General features: G+C 41.3%; 2 protein-coding genes across 3 annotated transcripts; one reads left to right on the top strand and one right to left on the bottom strand.

Moving 5' to 3' along the window:
• Window positions 1-6,667: 6,667 nt before the first annotated feature.
• Window positions 6,668-13,816, top strand: LOC110984202 (uncharacterized). Its single transcript, XM_022244140.2, has 2 exons — window positions 6,668-6,915; window positions 10,616-13,816. The coding sequence occupies exons 1-2, from the start codon at window positions 6,879-6,881 to the stop codon at window positions 10,900-10,902; spliced, it is 324 nt and encodes a 107-aa protein (XP_022099832.1). The 5' UTR covers window positions 6,668-6,878; the 3' UTR covers window positions 10,903-13,816.
• Window positions 13,817-15,048: 1,232 nt separating this feature from the next.
• LOC110984201 (uncharacterized) lies at window positions 15,049-22,135 on the bottom strand. 2 transcript variants are annotated; one of them, XM_087140502.1, is made up of 3 exons: window positions 21,324-22,135; window positions 16,990-17,144; window positions 15,049-16,724 (listed from the first exon to the last, which is right to left on the bottom strand). In XM_087140502.1, the coding sequence occupies exons 1-3, from the start codon at window positions 21,376-21,378 to the stop codon at window positions 16,275-16,277; spliced, it is 660 nt and encodes a 219-aa protein (XP_086996628.1). In that variant the 5' UTR covers window positions 21,379-22,135; the 3' UTR covers window positions 15,049-16,274. The 2 variants fall into 2 exon arrangements, with proteins under 2 accessions (XP_086996628.1, XP_022099829.1); XM_022244137.2 differs by lacking the exon at window positions 21,324-22,135 and adding an exon at window positions 17,880-18,065.
• Window positions 22,136-22,388: the final 253 nt, after the last annotated feature.

Genomic DNA, 22,388 nt, shown 5'->3' with positions numbered 1-22,388 from the left:
TTTTGCGTAATTCTGACTTAGCGCTATAGCGGTCCTTTTCCCGTACAGAGAATGCTTGATGGAGGGTAAAAGGTCTAAAAGGTATCGAAATTTGGCAATCTTGGTTTCGTTTAAAAGCACACATGTTCTTCTATCTTTTCATATAAGTTTCATATCTATATTTGCAGTAGTTGGAAAAATATCTGCAAAATGAAGTGCGGGTTCCTGTTCGACTGCTTCCTACTTTTGTGTAATTCTGACTTGGCGCTACAGCAGTCGTTTTCCCGTAGAGAGAATGCTTCATATATGAGAGCATAAAAGGTCTAACAATTATCTCAATCTGGCAATCTTGGTGTTATCTGAAAGGGCACATGTTATTCTATCTTTTCATATAAGTTTCATATCCATATTTAAAGTATTTACGAAAATATCTTCTAAAGGAAGTGCGGGTTCCGGTCCAACTGCTTCCTACTTTTGCGTCATTCTGACTTTGCGCTATAGCAGTCGTTTTCCCGTACAGAGAATGCTTCATATATTCGAGCATAAAAGGTCTAACATTTATCTAAATCTGGCAATCTTGGTGTTCTCTAAAAGGGCATATGTTCCTCTATTTATTCATATAAGTTTCATATCCATATTTGAAGTAGTTACGAAAATATCTTTAAAAGGAAGTGCGGGTTCTGCATCCTCCAACTGCTTCCTACTTTTACGAGATTCTTACTTTGATCTATAGCGGTCCTTTTCCCGTACAGAGAATGCTTGATGGAGGGTAAAGGCTCTAAAAAGTATCTAAATCTGGCAATCTTGGTTTCGTCTAAAAGGGCACATGTTCCTCTATATTTTCAAATAAGTTTCATATCCATATCTCAGGTAGTTACAAAAATATCTGTAAAAGGAAGTGCGGGTTCTTGTCCAACTGCTTCCTACTCTTGCGTAATTCTGACTTTGCGCTGTAGCTGTCCTTTTCCCGTACAGAGAATGCTTGATGGAGGGTAAAAGGTCTAAAAAGTATCTAAATCTGGCAATCTTTATTTCATCTAAAAGGGCACATGTTGCTCTATCTATTCATATAAGTTTCATATCTATATTTGCAGTAGTTACGAAAAAATGTGCAAAAGGAAGTGCAGGTTCTTGTCCAACTGCCTCCTATTTTCGAGTAATTCTGACTTTACGCTGTAGCAGTCGTTTTCCCGTAGACAGAATGCTTCATATATTCGAGCATGAAAGGCCAAAAAATTATCTAAATCTTGCAATATTTATTTCATCTAAAAGGGCACATGCCCCTCTATCTAATCATATATGTTTCATATCTATACTTTTCAGTAGTTGGGGAAATATCTGCAAAAGGAAGTGCGGGTTCTTATCCAACGGCCTCCCATTTTCGAGTATTTCAGACGTTGCGGTGTAGTGGTCCTTTTCCCGTACAGAGAATGCTTGATGGAGGGTAAAAGGCCAAAAAATTATCTAAATCTCGCAATATTTATTTCATCTAAAAGGGCACATGTTCCTCTATCTATTCATATAAGTTTCATATGTATATTTTTCAGTAGTTGGGGAAATATCTGCAAAAGGAAGTGCAGGTTCTTGTCCAACTGCTTTCTATTTTCGAGTAATTCTGACTTGGCGCTGTAGCGGTCCTTTTCCCGTACAGAGAATGCTTGATACATTGAAGTGTAAAAGGTCTAAAATTATCAAAATCTGGCAATCTTGGTGTTATCTGAAAGGGCACATGTTGCTCTATCTATTCATATAAGTTTCATATTCATATTTGCAGTAGTTGGGGAAATATCTGCAAAAGGAAGTGCTTGCTCTTGTCCAAAGGACTCATATTTTCGAGTATTTCTGACTTTGCGCTGTAGCGGTCCTATTCCCGTACAGAGAATGCTTGATATATTGGAGTGTAAAAGGTGTAAAAATTATCACAATCTGGCAATCTTGGTGTTATCTTAAAGGGCACATGTTGCTCTATCTATTCGTATAAGTTTCATATCTATATTTGCATATCTGCAAAAGGAAGTGCAGGTTCTTGTCCAACGGCCTCCTATTTTCGAGTATTTCTGACTTTGCACGGTAGCGGTCCCTTTCCAGTACAGAGAATGCTTCATATATTGGAGTGTAAAAGGTCTAAAAATTATCAAAATCTGGCAATCTCTGTGTTATCTACGCTACAGCAGTCGTTTTCCCGTAGAGAGAATTCTTCATATATTCGAGCATAAAGGGTCTAAAAAGTATCTAAATCTGGCAATCTTGGTGTTATCTGAAAGGGCACATGTTGCTCTATCTAATCATATAAGTTTCATATCCATATTTGAGGTAGTTACGAAAATATCTGCAAAAGGAAGTGCAGGTTCTTGTCCAACGGCCTCCTATTTTCGAGTATTTCTGACTTTGCGCTATAGCGGTCGTTTTCCCGTAAAGAGAATGCTTCATATATTGGAGTGTAAAACGTCTACAAATTATTAAAATCTGGCAATCTTGGTGTTCTCTGAAAGGGCACAAGTTGCTCTATCTAATCATATAAGTTTCATATCCATATTTGAGGTAGTTACGAAAATATCTGCAAAAGGACGTGCGGGTTCCTGTCCAACTGCTTCCTACTTTGCAGTCTTGTTGTCCTCTGAAAGGGCACATGTTCTTCTATCTATTCATATAAGTTTCATATCCATATTTGCAGTAGTTGGGGAAATATCTGCAAAAGGAAGTGCGGGTTCTTGTCCATCTGCTTCCTACTTTTGAGAAATTCTGACTTTGCGCTATAGCTGTCGTTTCCAAAAGTGAGAATGCTTCATATATTTGAGCATAAAAGGTCGAAAAAGTATCCAAATCTATCAATCTTGGTTTCGTCTAAAAGAGCACATGTTCCTATCTATTCATATAAGTTTCATATCCATATTTGAAGGAGTTACGAAAATATCTGCAAAAGGAAGTGTGGGTTCTTGTCCAACTGCTTCCTATTTTCGAGTAATTCTGACTTGGCGCTTTCCCGGTCGTTTTCCCGTACTGACAATACTTCATATATTCGAGCACAAAAGGTTTAAAAATTATCTAAATCTGGCAATCTTGGTGTCATCTAAAAGGTCACTTGTTCGTCAATCTATTCATATATGTTTCATATCTATATGTGCTGTAGCTAGGAAAACATCCGCAAAAGTAAGTGCGGGTTCTTGTCCAACTGCCTCCTATTTTGAGTAATACTGACTTTTCGTTATAGCGGTCCTTTTCCCGCACAAAGAATGCTTCCTATCTTCGAGCATAAAAGGTCTAAAAATTATCTAAATCTGGCAATCTTGGTGTCATCTGAAAGGGCACATGTTGGTCTATCTATTCACATAAGTTCATATCCATACTTGCAGTAGTTGGGGAAATATCTGCAAAAGGAAGTGGGAGTACATGTCCAACTACCTCATATTTTTGTGTAACTCTAAAGTAGTCAGGGCCAAACGGGTCTTCCCCTGGGACCGAGAATACTTCATATAATCGAGCATAATTGGTTTAAAACGTGCCTGAAACTTGCAATCGTGGTGTCATCAGAAAGGGCATATTTTCCTCTATCTATTGATTTAAGTTTCATAATCATATTTGCAGTAGTTAGAGGAATATCTGCAAAAGGAAGTGCGAGTTTTTTATCAACTGCCTCTTATTTTTGTGTAATTCTGATTTAGTTTGCTCTTTACCGGGTCCCATTCTCGTACAGAGAATGCTTCATATATTGGAGAATTAAAGGTGTAAAATTTATCTAAATCTAAATGTGAAAGGGCACATATTCGTCTATCTATTCATAAAAGATTCTTTTCCATATTTGCAGCAGTTAGGGAAATATCTGGAAAAGAAAGGTGCAAGGTGTTGTCCAACTGCCTCCTATTTTTTGCGCAATTCTGACGTAGTCTGATCTATACTGGGTCCCGTTAAAGAAGACAAAAAGGAGGCAAAAGTTACTATGCTTCTGCTTGCTGTTTTTCTTTAATTTCCGCCTCGTATGTACATTATCGGTCATTTTCCCGCGCAAAGATGACTACATGTATTGCACTATAAAAGACCTTAAACATGTCCAAATCTCGCAGTCGTGGAGGCATCTGAAAGGGCGAGTGTCCCTCTATTAATTGATGTATGTTTCATGTCCATGTTGGTTTTATTTAGGAAAATATTTGGGAAAGAAGGCAGAAGTTTCCATACTGCTGCTCGCTGTTTTTCTGGAATTCCCACTTCGTCTGCACATTATTGGTCCTGTTCCCAGGCAAAGAGGGCTCCTTATACTGGATCATCAAACACCTGAAAAATGTTCAAATCTGGCAATCTTGGTAGCATCTGAAAGGACAAATGTCTTGCTATCCATTCATGTAACTTTCATATCCATGTTTGTTTTATTTAGGAAAATATTCTTGACAGAAGATAGAAGATATATGATCCTGCTTCTCGCTGTTTTTTTGGAATTAGCGGTTCGTCTACACATTCCCGAGCAAAGAGGGCTCCATATATTGCATCATAAAAAACCTGACAGTTGTCCAAATCTGGCAATCTTTTTTGCATCTGAAAGGACAATTTGCCCTCTATCCATTCATATAAGTTTCATATCCGTATTTTTTTTAAAGTCTGCTTGCTGTTTTTCTGGAATTTCCGCTTCCTCTGGACAATATTGGTCCTGTTCCCACGCAAAGATGGCTCCATATACTGGATCATAAAAGAGCTGACAATTTTCCAAATCAAGCAATCTTGGTGGCATCTGCCAAAGCGAATGTCCTTGTATCCTCTGATGTAATTGTCATATCCATATTTTTTTTAGTTAGGAAAATATCTGGGAAAGAATGTAAAAGTTGTTAGCCTGCAGCTCGCTGTTTCTCTGGAATTCCCGCTTCGTCTGACATTAATAATCCTGTTCCCACGCGTAAAGATGGCTTCATATTGTTGCGTTCCCTAAATATCAAGTCGATGGTAGCATGGACTTCATTAGTGTCTACGGGATGTGATATTTGGGGTCAACAATTTATTAAAGGGTGGACGTGAAACAAAGGGGTTTGGGTGACAGTCAAACTGTATGGTTGGTTTATTGCTCTCACTTCTCTTCATCAAAGTTCAATTTGGGTTTGAAGACAGGTGTATCTTAACATAACACAACACACAAAAGGCAAAGTTATAGAGAGGCGAAGTTGTGTATGAGTGTAACTAAACTACGGTTTGGCAGGACCATTGGAAATGCAAGTCAGACGGAGTGGGTACGGTACGTGTGTGTAGCATCGCACAGCTAGGCTACATTCATCAGGCCGGGCCGTGGTGGGAGCTGTCCCGGACCACCACGGTGACTAACAAGGGCTGGACGGGGCCAGCGCCGGTATGTACCGACCGCACTGCCGCTCAGACCGCAATGTGATGAGCGCAATGATAAAGTCGCCGCACTGTGTACTATTGGCTCAGCGTAGAGACGGGGAGGACTGGGCTAGTTAGCAGGACATGGGTGGCGAGCGACACGAGGGTGTCTCGCCCGGCAATCGGTTCGGACGTAGCGGTGACGGGCCGCTACGACTCTCACTAGCACCCTGGGCTAATTCGTACCGCTCTCGCATCGGTCCAAGCTAAGCTAGCTGGCCATTCATATGGTTACATTTCTTCGCCATAAGAATGGTTATTATCGCACTTCTCTCGGTAAGGGTCCAACCGCCGCACTACGTTGGGTTCCGCTCTCGCAATAAGGGTTTGGTCCGCCGCACCTGACCGACGAGCTAAGGAAAATCTGCTCTATTTATAGGATTCTAGAGGCTTAGGAATTAATAAAATATGAGCGTCGCTGAACAGCTCAACCAATGAAAATCTTCCATCTCAAAGGGTCACATGACTTCCTGCTAAAGTCGTGCGCAAGAATCTAAGGGTCGTGTGTAAAAAGGTAAAATACAGAATAAGAAGTCACGTGTACGAAGTGTAGAGCCGGGTGCGTGAAAGTGCTTACCCGGTCATCTGTGGCGAATGATTGACAGTTACAAAGTTTGAGGTTTCTGGACATTAGCATTTCAGGGAACCTTACCACGCCCAACCACGCAGCCACATGGAGGGGAATTTCGACATGCCAAAACTGAGCAGAGAAAACACAAGGATAAAGGAGTGAAGGATCACGCCATCACGCCAGTACAGCATGAATAACTTAATACAAAATTAGCGTCTCTGCTACATGTCCATAAGGCATAGCTGAGCTAAATAAGAGACCCTGAGAAATGCAAGGACCGAGAACGAGTAAAACTAGGGGGCGCTAGAATTCCAAGATTTGCGGGTGCGCAACACTATATTGCATCATAAAAGACCTGAAAATTGTCCAAATCTGGCAATCCTGGTATGTCTCTCAATCCATTGATGTAAGTTTCTTTTCTTTTAGGAAAAAACACTTTCGGGGGGGGGGGTTGTGGGATTAACTCAAAATGTAATCAGTTTAACCCACAGAAAAATGACAACTTTCAAAAAGTAGGGACCTTACAATAATTTAATTAACGTGTGTTTCAGATACCTCAGGGATGTTGCTATACATGTTATTGGGCCCTGAACAATACTGATATTCCACTATTTTCAATGGGGCTTGAGTTGAATTATTGCACTTCACCCTGAATAGCCAGTCGCGTCATTTTCGTATTCAACACGACCGGGGGGTAGGCCTAATGAAGGAAACGCGCAGGTTGACACGAACAACTCACGACCAAACTCTTGAGGGCGCAATATTGATCGATAGCGTTGGCATGCCACCTGCCTGTCTGTCTGTGTCAAAAACAAGTTGTTGAACCACACTAGGTTAATTTGATCATTGCACGTTTTATGCAATGTAACTGATATTTGTGGCGCACAGAAGGACGTGTTAATTATTATTATAGTGTATGTATATTGCCATCACCACGACCGTCTGCAACAGATAAACTGAGCGCGAGATGCCACGCACGTGTGCTTCCATTTACGATGTGAATGGTAAGTGTCTGTGTCGCTCTAGTAGTAGTAGTACTAGTAGTAGTGTTAGTGGCCTAATTATTACTACAGCCTATAGGCTTCAACCTTAAGCTTCAGAGGTTCAAGGCCACTTGGCCTTGAATGCTCCTAAAAACCAAAGAGCACCAAGAACAAATGAAGGACACCAAGGCCGCTTTGAAATTTTTACTTATGCTTGTTGGTGACTTCAACAGACTTTCCTTCGATTTCATTTTCAACATGGTGTTTAACTTTTTACCTGCAATTTTCATTGTTTCTGTTCACATGCAAGCTGAGCAGTCTGCTTGAATTGTAAAAATAAAAATAAATTATACTGTACTAGCTTTTAATTAACCATTTGGTGCTGTGTCTTATTATTTTCGCCGTGGCTATTGTTACGGCAGCCGTAACGCATCTCCCATTTTCTATGGTTACGGCACTGCAACAGCGCAAGCGCACCACACCAACCAAGTGCAGATTTCGGACATTATTTCACTTTAAAATAATCCTCCAAAGCCTCCGGTGAGAAAAGAAAAAAGATTCCTGCTTAGGCCGATACAATTAAAAACTAACAAAAAAAATTATGGTATAAAACATGAAAGTTAGGCTTAAAAAAATAAAATGATCCAGCGCTAATTCGAACTCACACACCAGTGGTTCAAAACCTTCCACATTATCCACTCGGCCACAAGCGTTCAGCGATCCAGGTAATTTAGATTTATATAAACCACTTCATATTATTTCATGATGCCATAAAGGCAACACTGTATTTCGAAAATCAATGTAATTACTCACAAACAATGTAATTCAAGCAAGTTGGTCTCTGGGTCACAAACATTTATCCAAAAGAAGCCCGCTGTCATGCCCAGTGTCTGCGTGAATACATGTACCAGTAAAATAGCTAGGAAAATAGACTGGGTCATACTCCTGTCCACAATCCCCCAAATAATAGTGACTCAGTCTCAATATGTGCAAGGTACGAAATCCAATCGGTGCAGAATGTGTAATTCTGTGCCACGACTTGTAACCAGTCTATGTATAAAAGTAGTCTGGTGCCACATTTTTGGAGTCTTACAACTCTAGTACATGTACGTTGATACGGTTGCCATACCATTCTGTCTGTAGAGGGTGCACCACTAAAAATAAATTCCCATAGACAGCAGTGATAAATCCCCATACTTCACAAATATTTTAAAAATACTCACAACTCTCACAGGCTGCACAAAAAAATGATGTTCCACATGTCCTCTTTCATTTTCCTTTCAATTTGCGGGGGGTTGACCAATGAATTTTGGAGAAATTTTCAGCAGAAGCAGACCACCCCTAAAATACAAAAAATGTCCCTGTCCAGAAAAGCAGCCATTTTGAAAAACCGTCTCTCGGCAAAATGGCTTAACTAGTGCCACTTTCAAACCTGATTGCATCCAAATTGCTCAGAATTGGAAGCCTTGAGTCCGGCCCAGAGGTTCAGTCTCATATTTCTTCAATTCCTCAGTTCAAGGGCTCTCAGGACTTTCTAATATAGAATATTTTGAGTGTACAACTTTTATTAATGAGCTCGGCGGACATATTTCTGGCCTATATACGAGGGTGCACCCTGAGCGATGTTAGTATAATAGAGATCAATGTGAAAAACCTGCTCGTGAAAACAAGTGCTCAGTGCAGCTGCCGGCCGTTAACAGAAATGCTAGGGCGAACGGTAACTTGACAGTTGAAAACAACTTTAAATACATGTAGGCCTACTGATCATTGAAGAGGGGCACGTCGGCCAAGTGGCCAAAAGGTACACGCTATTTTTAAAGGGCATCACAGCAATTCACTAGAGCATTGCGGCAGTGGCCGCCGTAACGATCAAAGCCTGTATAAGTATTCCTCTTTTTCAAATGTTGGACGGGATCGGTCCAAAATTCAAAAAAGAGGAAGACTGACGTTCCACTCAGTAGAGTTAGTAGTGTCTGTGATATTGCAGGCCATTGTCCATTCGAATCGGTGTTCTTTTTATAACAGGCAAAAAAGTGATGTAGTGATTAGGCCTAGTGGACCTGTCATTTTTTGCTGTGTGGACATTTTGATGATCTGTCTTAACTATGTTGGTGAAGCTTCACAACTCCAATATGTGCTGAAGTCTGGTTGAAAGTTACATGTAGACAGGCTCTCCGTACAGGCTACTGTCATTAAACCATACAAAGGAGTCTGTGTAATGTGCAAATCTGGCCAAAATTCGTCATATTTCTCCTGCGTGGGGAAAACGCCAACTGAAGGCAACATTTTTTCCTCCAAAGAAGGAATAGGCAAGTTTTCTGCAATTAGCAACCTGGGCATAATTTACCCCATAAGTAGTGAACATGCCAGGGCAATTTCAGCTCATAAAATCCAGCGGATGTTTGATTATGCCCGTGGACATTCCGAATAAACTTGTTCAAAAGAAATCACTGTCCATCGGGACAGGGCCCAGTATATGATGGAGTATACGTCCCGCCCTGTTTACGGGTCAAAGTAACTTGGACTCTACATACCAAGTCAACATACCTTACATATGCCAGTACTTTTGCTTATATTAATTCATTTCACCCAAAATAGCGAACATATCCTGAATCAAATTCCTCTGAATATACCTCTAAAATGGTTCTTAAACTGTCTTATGTACCCAGCTAAGGATTAAATGAGAATCAGAGGTCCCAATAATTATAGTAAGGTTTACTCACATGGGAAAAAAGAAAAATTTCCCCTTCAAATCGGAAACACTCTTGTTGACAAGCTTGAAGTAGCCATCTTCATCATTAGCGGTTCAAATCGTGCCAGATTGACCGTCTGCGTACCGAGTGAGTGGACCATTCACAAAAAGCCTGCAGCGTCAGCACGCTATTGCCTTAACTGTTTCCTGAGTGACGCAACATCCAGTGTGCTATTCAATGTGATCATGGGAAGCTACTAAATGTGCTTCACTCAGGAAACACTCGTCAAACTGGCAGTTGTGCCAAACCGGCATGCTTTTTTGTGAATGGTCTGCCAGCTCTGCTGCTCCATCTTGATATCATCTTCAGTTACATTAGCATACAGTTTGAATTAAGAAGATGGCAACTTGAGCTCGCTAATGAGAATTTCCTATTTTTGAAAGGGAAATAATCTCTTTTCTTACTATCATTATTTGAATCTACAATTCTCATTTAATCTTTAGCCTTGTGCATCAGACATTTAAAGGACCATTTTGGAGGAGAATTCAGAGAATTTTGATTTCGGGGTACATGCTATTTTGGCTTAAATGAATTTAATGGAAGAAAAAACACATGTACATTTACATACTTGTACATGTACATGTTATGGAAGCTGCTGGGACTCTACTATCGGCCGACCTTGTACAAATGTGTTAAAAAAGGCAATTTGTGGAGTCCAATATAATGTAGAACATCTGGAAAATTCTGTCAAGTATTTACACAACCACCAGTAGTTTGCAGGGTGAAATACTCAGCGTGCATTCGACCAGATAGTTGTAAAATTTCTCACAAATCAAGACTTTGCATCATTGAGTTTGTTGCATTAACATAACTGGTTAGTTATTTCATTTTATGCTTAATTTCTCATTTGTATTTATTATTTGCAGTAATTCAGTATACTCATACAATATTTTTATCAGAATGCCTTCATTCTGACTTTCTGCACTCAACATTGTTCTTGATTAATGTCAAATTTACCTTACTTTCAGGCGTGATCTGTGACCGCAAGATCCTGACCATCTCTACCCTGATTGGACAGCAGTACCCTGAGCTTGGCCACAAGCTGGGACTCACAAAGGCTCAGCTGGTAGAAATAAAGGCCGGCGCACCTGATAACCTTCAGCACCAGGTTTTTCACACCTTGGACCTGTGGAGGCAACAACAGGGAATAGAGGCCACGCTGGAGAGACTGAACAAAGCCCTGAAGGAATTGGGATGGATTTCGGTGCTTACGCAAATCAGAAACACTCCAGACAATTTCTATGTTGTCGTCTAAAGTATTCAAGGTTAAGCTGCACTAAGGCTTCACCTCTGAAGTGGGGTCAATATTAAGTCAAGTGCCGAAGAATTTAATCAGCACAGCCCAACCCTTACCCAGCCTTAGAAAAAATGGGATTTATCAGTACTGTGCGGTATGAGCGCCTGAAACCTCAACATAGTGAAAAAATGCAATGCAACAACGAGTATGAAATCAGAGTGTGTTATTGGCTTCCTGCACAGTGAAAAATTTGGGAGGATTCGGCAAGGATGCTTCAGATGTGTAAAGGTGTCAAGGAGTTGCATGACGTTGCAAAGCCAGTCCATAGCGACAAAAAAGTTTGTCACAGTAAACAGCATTTATTCTGTTACTCAAGTTGTCTGAGACAATTTTGATTTGATATCTTATTAACTCATCAAAAAAGAGTCAGGTTGGCGTAGTTGTTCTTTCCTCGCCTTCCACCTCTGTGGTCCAGGTTCGATTCCTGGCTCGGTCCACATGTGGATAGGGTTTTCAGTCCGTACTTGATTACATGAGTTTTACCCAGAATATTCCTCAGGGGTTTACCCCCCACCTCTAAAACTGTAACTGCCACTCATTTCAGTCTGCCTGAGTCTTCAAGTATGAAGTTAGCACATCACTGGAAGAAGATGTACAGTATTTACAATAGAAATTTTAGGGTCCACCTTTGACTTTTTTTCAAGCTGCTAGTACTTCATCTGGAAATTTTCCTGGCATCACCAAGAGTAATCTACAGAAGACCAGAGACAAAGAGATCTAACAGCCATATACTTGTCGTGGGTCAGCCTTATGCAGTTTGTCACTGCAGAGAACCACAAAATTTTGTCTGCATTGCAAGTTTGGTGTTAGAATGAGTTTCAACTTAGATATGTCACATTTTGTAAATACATGTATAAAATTAACAACAAAATTATTCATATCACTTACAAATTTTAGGTTTTTTTATTTTTCTAAGGAATGAAAGGTGATCATATAATATTTGGGCCATATTTGAATACTTTAAGCTGTCAGGTATAAACGGCCTTGGTTTTATCTCATTTGCCTAACAGAGAATGCAATATTGTTTAAATTCTTACATGTTCAGAATTATTCATACCCTTTACCTATGAGCCCTTATTCTTGATTGCAGCATCCAGGCACTTTGTGTTGCTGTTCATGAGGGTTTGACACAGCTCCATGGCAATCTTGGCCCATTCTACCGTGGCGAAGACCTTCAGCTTTTTCTGGTTGGGGGACCTGCGGCATGCACATTAGACTTTAGGGTTTTCCACAGGTTTTTGATGAGTTTCATGCCTGGGCTTTGGCTTGGCCATGGTAGCACCTCCATGTTGTTAATCCTGGAACAATTTCTTGACTGCCGTTGCCATATGTTTAGGATCATTGTCCTGTTGGTACGTTACATGTATGTCCAGTTGAGGCTAAGATGGAGATTTTCTGCAGACTGCTTGACATTGTCCTGCAGAACCTTGATGTACTACTTCTTCATAATTCCTTCCACTTTTACGAGATTGCTAGGCCCACTTGCAGAGAAACATCCCCACAACATGATGCTTCCAAGTCAAAACTTCAAAGTGGGCATAGCGGTCTTTGGGTTGAATGTTTCACCTTTCTTGTGCCAAACGAAGGAAACAGCCATGTGTCCAAACAGCGCCATTTTCGTCTCGTCTGACCATAGAACTGATGCCTAGAAACTTTTATTCTTGTCTCAGTGTCCCCTGGCAAATGTTGGTCGAGCATTTCGATGCCTGTGAGGAGAGGGGTCTTTCTTGGACGACACCCATGTAGCCCTTCCTTGTGCAGTGTGTAGTGGATTGTCTGTGTTGAAACCTTGGTGCCCATCTCACCCAGGTTTTCCTGAAGTACCTTGATTGTTCTGGGGTTGGAAAGGGCCTCGCGGCACACTTTCCTAACCAGCCGAGGAGACATGTCCGGCTTCCGTCCACGCTTGTTGATGTTTTTCACAGTACTGAAATTCTTATACATGTACATGTACTTCTTGATGATGCAACGTACAGTGGAAATTGGTACTATGAAGAGCTTTGAAATAGCTTTATAGCCTTTCCCATCTTTATGAGCACTCACAATGCTCGTGTGGAGATCCCTGCTGAGTTCCGTAGTTTTTGGCATGTTCACAACAACTGAGGAAGACTCCACGATTGTACTTTTATTTATTCTCTAAAAGAAGAGTACTGACAATGACAGTCCACAAATCTAATGCAAAAGATAGTATTCATAACAGATTCCTGGAGGATGTATGCATTGTTGCATTGTATATTTATATGCAGAAACCTAAGAATATCTGGAGCATGTGCATTTTGGTGGAATGTGGCCAAATATCATGACATGCAGAAGGGTATGAATAACTCTGAGCATGTCAGAATTTAAATAATGTAGCATTCTCTTTTTTGTGCAAATAGGGTAAAACCAAAGCCTTTGGTCATTTCTACATAAACCTGGCAACTAAAGTATTGAACTATGTCCCAAATATTTGTGCCCACCTTTCGTTCTTCAGAAAAAACACAAAAACCTAGAGGTTATAAGGGGTGTGAAGAATTTTGTCGTTAACTGCAGTAGTATTTTAATGTGTGTACATGTTTGTTTTAAACGGTATTCGGATACAAATTCTAATGTGACCCCTTGATCTGGGTTTTGTGTGGCAAAAACAGTTATGCTTCCTGTTCTCTTGTCAATTTGAGTTGCTGATACCGTGTTGAAATGCAGTTTGACCACCTTTAAGCTTCTTCTCAGTACTTCCTGCAAAAGTCTGGGGAGATTGTGATACAATTACAGCATCAATTGAAATTGTTTCACAGTTGGTCTTGGGACAATGCTTGACGGTGGAACCGTGTGAAATGTTTTAGGAGGGAGTGGGTTCTGAATAAAAGCGGTGAACTCAGTCTTTCGAACAGTATGCTCTGTCCTTCGTTGTCAAATTGCTCTTGCTTTTACAGGAACGTTTGAACGAGATTTACCGTTTGCATTAGCATTCATAGCAAAGGAATGCTATGATTTTGAAAAAAATTCAGATATGTTATACGATGACACTTTTTACATATTGCACTTAGTACCATTGAGGCAATTTAATCCATCTGCATCTCTCTCACTTCTTCCTTATTGTATCTAGTCGCAGACCAGAAAATTAAGTGCCATGCTTGATACTGAAATACATTCTTGATTAAAAATTTCAGAACTACGCAGAAGCCTCGTAGATCTTCATGGAAGACATCCAATTAAACGACTGTTTGTCATTTTTTCATTTTGTGTTCAGTCTTAGGGAGATTACCAGAACTGGCCCAATGGTTATCACACTGAGATAAACCTCTGATACCTCTGAAAACTAACTAACGGCGCAGTTTAGCGGACATACATGTATTTCCTCTACATCTCAGAAATTCAACTTAGCCTCACAGTTTTGTTCAGTGCTACTGAAAGTTCCATTCAGAACCGTACAGGGCATGTGTTGCAGACCTTTCGACAAATAATAGAAAAGTGAAGGCAAGCGATAGTAAAATTTGCTCAACCTTCCCATTTAGCCAAGCTAACGATTCAGGGAAGATTTGCCTAATTTTCAGTTAGTCCAATTGATAGTTTCAAAATTATTTGCCTAACTTGCAATGAAGCTAGTTTACGATTGATCTTTGTGTAACTGTCCACATAGCAAGTTAACGGTCGAGCAACATTTGTTTAGCTGTCCATTGATCCTGCTATCAGTCAAGCAAGATTTGCAGAGCTGCCTGTTTAACTTGCTTATCTGCCTACCTTTCCTGACTATTAATGCATTGAATGGAAGTATGGGAGAATGTTTTCTTGACTGCTGGCAAACATTCGAGCTAAGGGTTACTAGAAGGTAAAAAATACAGAAAAAAGACAAGTGTAAAAAAATGGGTGTTTGCATTGCAATTCTGATTGGGAGAGGTTGTATGCATCTGGAACATGGGATGGAGACAGGAATTCCCAAGTCCGAATTACATGTACTAAACGAAAGCAGAATACTTTTACACGGCTTGGAACAGGGACGTTTACGTTTGAGGCAACTTTGATGCATAGTGGCGCTTAGGCTCTATTCCATATTTTCGTGCGTGTCACACCATAATTGGGAAACAGCTGGACAACTCTTTATTAAAGACTATGTAGCATTCTGAGTAGGTGTATAATTCATCATTTATTTGACAAAGCAGGATTTGAAAAACTCGCCAACATGTCTTTAACTATCCTTCCCCCTGGATACGGTACTGATTGAGAAGTGCTCGTATATTTGATATATTCCTCTGAATAAGAATGGCAAAAGTGACAGACAGAGTCGGACCACTTGATGTCAGGTGGTGCTTTCCGTGGTCACAAACGCATACAAACTTGTTCAAACAGAATTAAGTAGTGAACGGTAAAGCGCTTGTTCAATATGATAGTGACTTTCGAAACAAACTGGACCTCTTTACCGAACAATAATTCTTTTTCTGGAACCCAGTCGTCTTCGCTTTGGCGACGTTCTTATTTATTTTGATGGCACTAGAATGAGGCGAAATCTGGATAAAGTGGCGTCACTAGGATGAGATTTTTCGGAGCCACCAGGATCGTGCACATTTATTTTTTATGTGGCACTGAAAGCAAAAGAACTGCGGTTTGTACTCTGCTTCTGCTCACCTCATGCATGATTTCAAATGGGAGATGGGGATTAGCTGGAGCGTACGGACATCGGCAAGGGGGGGTATGCCCCTTTATACTGTCTGAATCCGGTGTACATCTCAAACAGACGAAGAACATACCTAGACGCTAAACAATCTTATAGAGCTGTACAATCTGGATGGAAAATATTTCTTGATTGAAAGTTTTAACAGTCTACTTACGGTATCTCTTTACGCAGCGCGCTAAATCGCCGGGAGCGTCCCTTGAATCACTCTTTTGGCTGGAATAGGTAAATTTGGTAGCATACCTAACTAATACCACAAAGATGAAGAGCAACAAATATTTGGCATCACTAGCCATATTTCCTGACGAGCAGAAGAGGAACATTAAAAAAAGAATACAGTCATTTTAAAGAGTGCGTATCCCAGCTGCACGCTGTCACATTTGGTAAGTTTGCAAGTTTGATGTGGAAGTCTTGAAGCTGACTAGGCTGGGAGTGGACAAATATATGAAAAGGTGAACGCGAAAAGCGAGTTGAGGCCCCTACATATCCCAAACTACTGCAGCCGTTCTCGAAACTCAGATCAATTAAGAGTGCTCGATGTTATAAGGTCTTAGTATGCGACCTTAGGCTTGCCATTTCAGAATAGAATTGGTGACAACATTGAGAGGATGTATTCCAAACGTAAGAGGGCACGTTACAGGAATGGTGCTCTGGCAATTTTATTTAACAAAAGAAATGTTTATCACGAGTTTCCCATTTGGTATTTTAACAGCATGAAGTCTATTTTGTTCACGAGGTCCGTCAGCTTCGGGACGATGCTCAGCAGGCCGCGGTAGAACTGCCGCTCCTCCGGTCCCTCGAAGTACTCGTCCGGTAGCGCCTCCACGCTCGGGTGCTCCAACTTGGTTAGGTCGGTGTCCCGATTAGTCAGGTTGGCCCACGTGGCCAGAATGACCTCCAGGTCCTCCCTGGTCCTCCGTTGCCGCGGGTTCTCCATATCCTCGGGGAGCTGACGCAGCGTGTGGTAGATGTTCATCTTTACGTGCTGACGGAGGAGCCGGAAGTTGTTCAGGTTGCTCAGGAAGGTGTTCAGCAGTGAACGTAGGTCGATGGCCGGCAGGTCGATTGTCTCATCGAAGGTCCATGATGAAATGCATCCCTCAAGCATCCGGAGAGAGGAGAAACACTCGACCTGGTAAGTATACAATTGATCATGAAATGTCAATTGTTGTGTAGAGTTTGGCCAATTTCCAAGTCTTCATTGTTTCTATGAAGGTGACATAAGTGCATTTATCTTTCTATAAGAAAGTTTATACGTGTTAAAAGAATCTTTAAAAATCTAAATGCAGTGATGAACACGCTCGGTTTGGAACTTGAGGCAGTGGTTCGGGTGGCACTGGGCTGCTGCCTCAAATGCTTCCCTGAACATCTCATGTCATGTCTATAATCAACTTTACCTGTTCGGGTCTGACCCTCCGTAGTGCCTTGATGAAGTATCGCATGGCCTTGTCGAATTTACTGGTGCAGACCAAGGTAGCGCTGAGCTGCTCCTGGTAGTACTTGTGGAGTTTCCCAACCAGCCGCAGAAACTGCGCTTTCTGCTCGGCGGCCTCTGCAGGAGGAAAGCAAAAGCTGAATGAGATAAAAGCACAGGTAGCTACCAGCAGTCTGACATTGCCTCCATGCTGACTGCCTTTTGGGCCACATTTCGCGTGCAACTCACCTTTGAAGCCATGATAGATAATGAGATAAATTTGGGTAGGCCCAGCCTGTTGAGTGAGACCCTTGCGAATTAACTGAGCCCGATATGGTTATCTAAGATTTGTCTGACTTCTTAAGGCTGGACTTTAGCTGTTTCGGACACAGTGAGAAAGGTTGCACAGTACACGCTTATGATTTTACATATGGTTCTTCATTTTGTAAACTTCACTAGGACATGAAATCCAGTTTCCGGCGGCTCATGACACACAAATGCACATCATTTGGAGGGAATTGGCCACTAGATCTTTTTATCGCGTATTTATCGCTATGTGCTTTATGCCAAATCTAAACCGCAAGGGGAAGCCCAGGTCCCCGTATTGGCTAGCGGGCCTAAGCCTGTGTAAGGCAAAACTAGCTTTATGTACATGTACATCGCGCGGTCTAATTAAGAACCGTCCTTCGGGGCGTTTACAACCCTCTATTTTGTATTCTACAAACAACTTGAAAAAGCAGAGTTATGCCGGGTCAACCGACGAATTTTTGGTAGGAATATCTTTCTGTACGTCTTATCAAAATACGGCGTTAAATGTAGCAGCATGGAGATGAGAAATTATGGGGTGCAATAGAAGACGACAACTTTACTGACCGCTGCTTCGACGATTGTCAAAGTCTGCATCGTCCTCCCACGAAGCTATGGAAAAAGCCGTCATGATGCTGTCTAGAGAACTTCCATGGGGTTCACATACTACATTTAATTAATATGCCATGAGAACATGTGGATTACACTTGTTGTAGACCACTTAATGTGTGTGATGTGCATTCGCTGCTAATGCTGACACGAACCGTGTCTACGAACTTGCGCCTCAGCTCCGCACTTTACACAACTGTCACTTGTCGACTAAAACAGCTTTAAAAGTGGATCATGTAATTTGGATGTTAAATTCGTCCAGGTCGCCGGCTGCTATTTTGGAATTCATCATCCAAAGTGTGACTGTTCACTTGTCCCGACTCTGAATCTCGCAACGATGAACGTCAAACTTAGTAAAGGTAGCCTGGACTTTCCCTTCAGCGATCACGAGGCGTGGCGCTTGTCTGCATCACAAGTTTCCCAGGCCTCTTGTTTGCAACAGCTAGGTCGGCAACTCGTAAACCTTTGAACACATATAAAACCCACTCTGTGTTTGATCTAGCGCTGTAGCCAGCCACAGTGGTCCCATCATGGTCCCATTCATCGCCATTAGTGACCAGTATGGGACTCTCAAAAGCAAACGCCGCCGATCAAATAGAGAGGCATGTTTTTTCAGACATATAATTGTGTTGATTGCACCTCTTGTGGACCCCTAAATTTGTTGACACAATCAAAACCATTGTTACATTCTTGGATAGTGTGCTCTTACTCATTTGCCTGACACAGTAGGCCTACATGGGTCATAATGTGTATTTTCAATTCCATGTAGATGGGACTCGTCTTGGAAAATAAATCGTCAGCCCTTAAAAGTAGGATTTTTCCATCTTCAGCGACCAGATTGGGTAATTAATGTCTTCATCCTAAAGTGGACAACAATTTGCAATGGACATGAATTTAATTAATGTAATGCTGTTGGCTGTCGTATGGTATTCATTAAACGTAGGCTACTCTCCAAATAGTGAAACGGGGACATCATAAAAGAATATTTTCAGTAACCAGAGCTTGTGAAAGTTGTACAAAATATGCCATTGTCAAAACGACCTAGACATAACAACAACTTCTTTGTTTGCGAACATCGTGAAATGGCATTCTGGGGTCATGAATAGAATGTGAGGGCAACATAATTCACCCTGTAGTACCTATCGGGCGGAACATAGGTTAGTGGGGGTAGACCCGTGCAAACTGTATACATGGTGCAAAAAAATGAAGGAAATGAACAGTGTAGGCCTACAGAGAAAGTAGCTTGGATTTTCGCATATAAACGGCGCCTATCAGATTCAGCCTGTCTATATTTGATCTTGCCATGCATCCTCGAAAAACAATGGACGATAAGGCACTTTGCGTCAGACGCCATCCGATGTACTGATAGCCTAAAGGGCGGCGCAACCAAACTGCAGTATTTTCATCAATAGAATTCCGATGAGATTTTAATGAGATAATTATGAATTGTGCGATACGGGTCTGCTTTGTGGAGAATTATTAGTTAAGGCAAAGTTCGTGTTGTCACGTGCGTGTATTAAATTAAGAGGCCTTTTTTGCCTTGTAAGTTGTTTGTTGAGGATACGTTCAATATATATTCAATTGAGAGAATACATCGTATATTGAATACTTTCAGAGACGGAACACAGTCAAATTGTCTTCTGGCGCTCTACAGAGTTTTTCGTTGGCAAAAACTTGTCAGTATGCCAAACGGAACGTGCTGTTTTCTACTTCAAGCTTGTTGTTTTACAACAAACGGAATTTGTTTTTAGAGCGGTTCTTGTCCTCTGTGACCAAAAACAACGCATCGAATGTTTTATTGCAACCTCATTTTGTTCTTAGGTGCCTGCCAGTACAGTGTTTCACTCCTAGATTTCGGGAGGGGAACACCCTCATTTGAAAGCGACGGGATGCAAGTACAGGTACATGTAGATTAACCACGAAAAGCCAAGTGTTTCCTACTTCGCCGTCTTTCACCGTCTCTTGCCTTTGTTATTTGCCCAATTTCACACATTATCTGTTCCTTTCTCAAAATATTGTACATTCAGGAGCGCGAACCACGTTGTTGCTATATTTCATCCGTTGGTTGTTTTCATGGAGCAGGACATATTTTGCTCTGAGGCAAAATATATGCATGTATCCAAATATCTTCGACCGGAATCTTGATTTCTTCTCTTGCTAAATCCCGCGGATATTGGTTTCAAAATTCAATTACATCCAATTAACGCCCCAAAGTTCAGGGCCCTGCAATTTCCGAGGCCTTAACCTCGGTAGTGAATGGCAGTCTCTTACTCCGATATAGGCAAGCTAAAAATATAACAAAAGTTATTATGTACAGTCAACCAAAAACTGAATTTGATTTGGCCTAGTTGCCGCCTCACAGATGGAAAGCTATATTACTACTCAAAATTTACGTTGTTCGGTGCGTAAATTTCAGATCTGTAGAAGACAGACCTGTTCCAGAGAACATTTAAACAACGGTAGTTATCGAAGCAGAAAAGAACGTGTATTTTGGCACGTGCCAAAAGACATTAATACTCTTTACGAAAAAATATTTATGCCCGACTTTCCTAGATGTTGCCGCCACCGCCTCATTTTCTCGTCAATGATATCTCGTTGTGATTGTACAGTATCACATTCATTATCCGTTTCAACATTTAATATCATCCGTTTAATCTTTATGCTTTTACCACTTCTGCGCTGATAGTTATGTCTTACACTGATTACGTTGGAGATTTTGTTCAGATTTCCGTATATGATTCTACTTTTTATCGAAAATATTGGAAACATAACTCTACACAAGGGCTCATTTTGTGCGTGTCATTGTTTTGTATATGTGTCTAGTCCCGTCTTTCCAAAGATTGAAACGAAGGACGAAACGATTCAGAGTAAACTTCACTCCGACTTTACATTAAAATAGTTCAAAAGGACCACTTCTCGTTCTGAACTCAGCGAAATCTCAATGTACTTGAAAGAGGAAATGAATAAGTGACGGGAATCCGTCTTTTCCGTACAAGGGGCCATTAGTTTCAATCGGTGGGAGTAACTTCTTACTTGAATGGAGTGACGCAGTTTTCTTCAAGTGTCGTGAATTTTCACTCTTAGGAATTCAGAGGGTTGGCGATTTGCAGAAAAGTCTTGTTAAACAAGACGAAGTGAGCTAGCGTCATCTCAACCTGATTTCCGATTGCCTAAAAGAACTACCCCATGGGTGTCAAGACAGATCGAATCATCAGTGTACAGCATCGACAATTGTCAGAGCGCATAATTAAGCTCACCGATGCTAACTTTTGCTCTTTTAGAATAAATAGTACCACCGATGCAGTGTCCTCGCTTACAAATCTGTTTGAGGTGTTCCCACACAGTATTTTTGTTTCATCCAGAAGCATAAGTACATTTTGAAAAGAAATGTGGCATAATTACCCGCTGCAGGCGTAGTCTGTTTCGGTGGTGGGTATAGACGGTTGAGGTAGTCCATGTTCAGCTGACAGCACAGCCTAAATGCTATGTCAAAAAACGGCAGGACAGCTCCAGTCCAGCGACCCAAACCCGTGAGAATACGAGGGTACTTCACACCCGTTGCCTCTTAGCAATCGGCCAGCAACCCTCAACTCTTCACCCTGGATGTGCGCGAATGCCACAGTCACCCTAGGAAGGTCTCCATAGAGCGAGTTGTTAGTGGTTCACGATTTGATGGCAACAGAAGACTGCAGGTACATTTTTTCAAGCTATGCGATCGTCTGTTGAGTCCACCCATTTTCAAGTTGCCTGCAATTAAAGTGCTGAGAAAATTACCCACACAAACACTGCATGTACATGTACTTTCGCACGCCGTCGTTGGCCTCAACATATGCTACTTTCCTAGGAAAGGCTCTGTCTTTAAGAAGAGAAGGAAACGAACTTAAGGACCGCGCAAAACACTTTGCCATGATCCGGTCCAAGGTTTACTCGCACAGACCATGACAACTGCTGGTTACAGAACCCGAAAATACTTCCGAGCAAGATGTGATTCGTCGACCTAACCTGGATGTAGAATAACCGCCTTCGGGTCCATGTGCATACATGTGGTGACTGACTCGGTGTAAGAATAATAAGCACTCCCTTGGGCTGTAAGAAACTACAAAACACACTCCCGTACCCCAAACGCACCGCCAGTCGACCCCTACTGTCCAAATTCTCGCTGGGTCGCCGTTTTCTACACGCGACTCGGTGCGCCGTTTTCAATTTGCTCGAATTTGACCTTTGCTATGGAATTCACAAGTTGTTAAAGGAAATGTGGTTGTTGTTAGCACTTTACGTGCACTTAAAACCTCGTCAAAACACAAACTGGGTTAGCATTCCAAGTTGACAAGTACAAAGAGTGGGCGGATGTCTATAATCCAGTTTGTTTGTTTGTTTGTTCAAACCCAAAATACCACTGCACGTTAAAAACAATGTTGTCATATAAAAGGTTGCCACATGCAAAAAAAGGTAACTCGAAGGAAAATA

This window comes from Acanthaster planci, linkage group LG08, assembly GCF_054643075.1.
Source record: "Acanthaster planci isolate LZ-2023a linkage group LG08, COTS_SCS, whole genome shotgun sequence".
Classification (NCBI taxonomy): Eukaryota; Metazoa; Echinodermata; class Asteroidea; order Valvatida; family Acanthasteridae; genus Acanthaster; species Acanthaster planci.
This window is presented reverse-complemented; position numbering and strand designations above follow the sequence as displayed.

Coding starts and splice junctions, on each gene's coding strand:
- LOC110984202 (XM_022244140.2), top strand. CDS start 6,879: ATGCCACGCACGTGTGCTTCCATTTACGATGTGAATG. Junction 6,916..10,615: donor TTCCATTTACGATGTGAATG/GTAAGTGTCTGT, acceptor CCTTACTTTCAG/GCGTGATCTGTGACCGCAAG.
- LOC110984201 (XM_022244137.2), bottom strand. CDS start 17,943: ATGACGGCTTTTTCCATAGCTTCGTGGGAGGACGATGCAGACTTTGAC. Junction 17,145..17,879: donor TGACAATCGTCGAAGCAGCG/GTCAGTAAAGTT, acceptor TTCCTCCTGCAG/AGGCCGCCGAGCAGAAAGCG. Junction 16,725..16,989: donor GGAGGGTCAGACCCGAACAG/GTAAAGTTGATT, acceptor TATACTTACCAG/GTCGAGTGTTTCTCCTCTCT.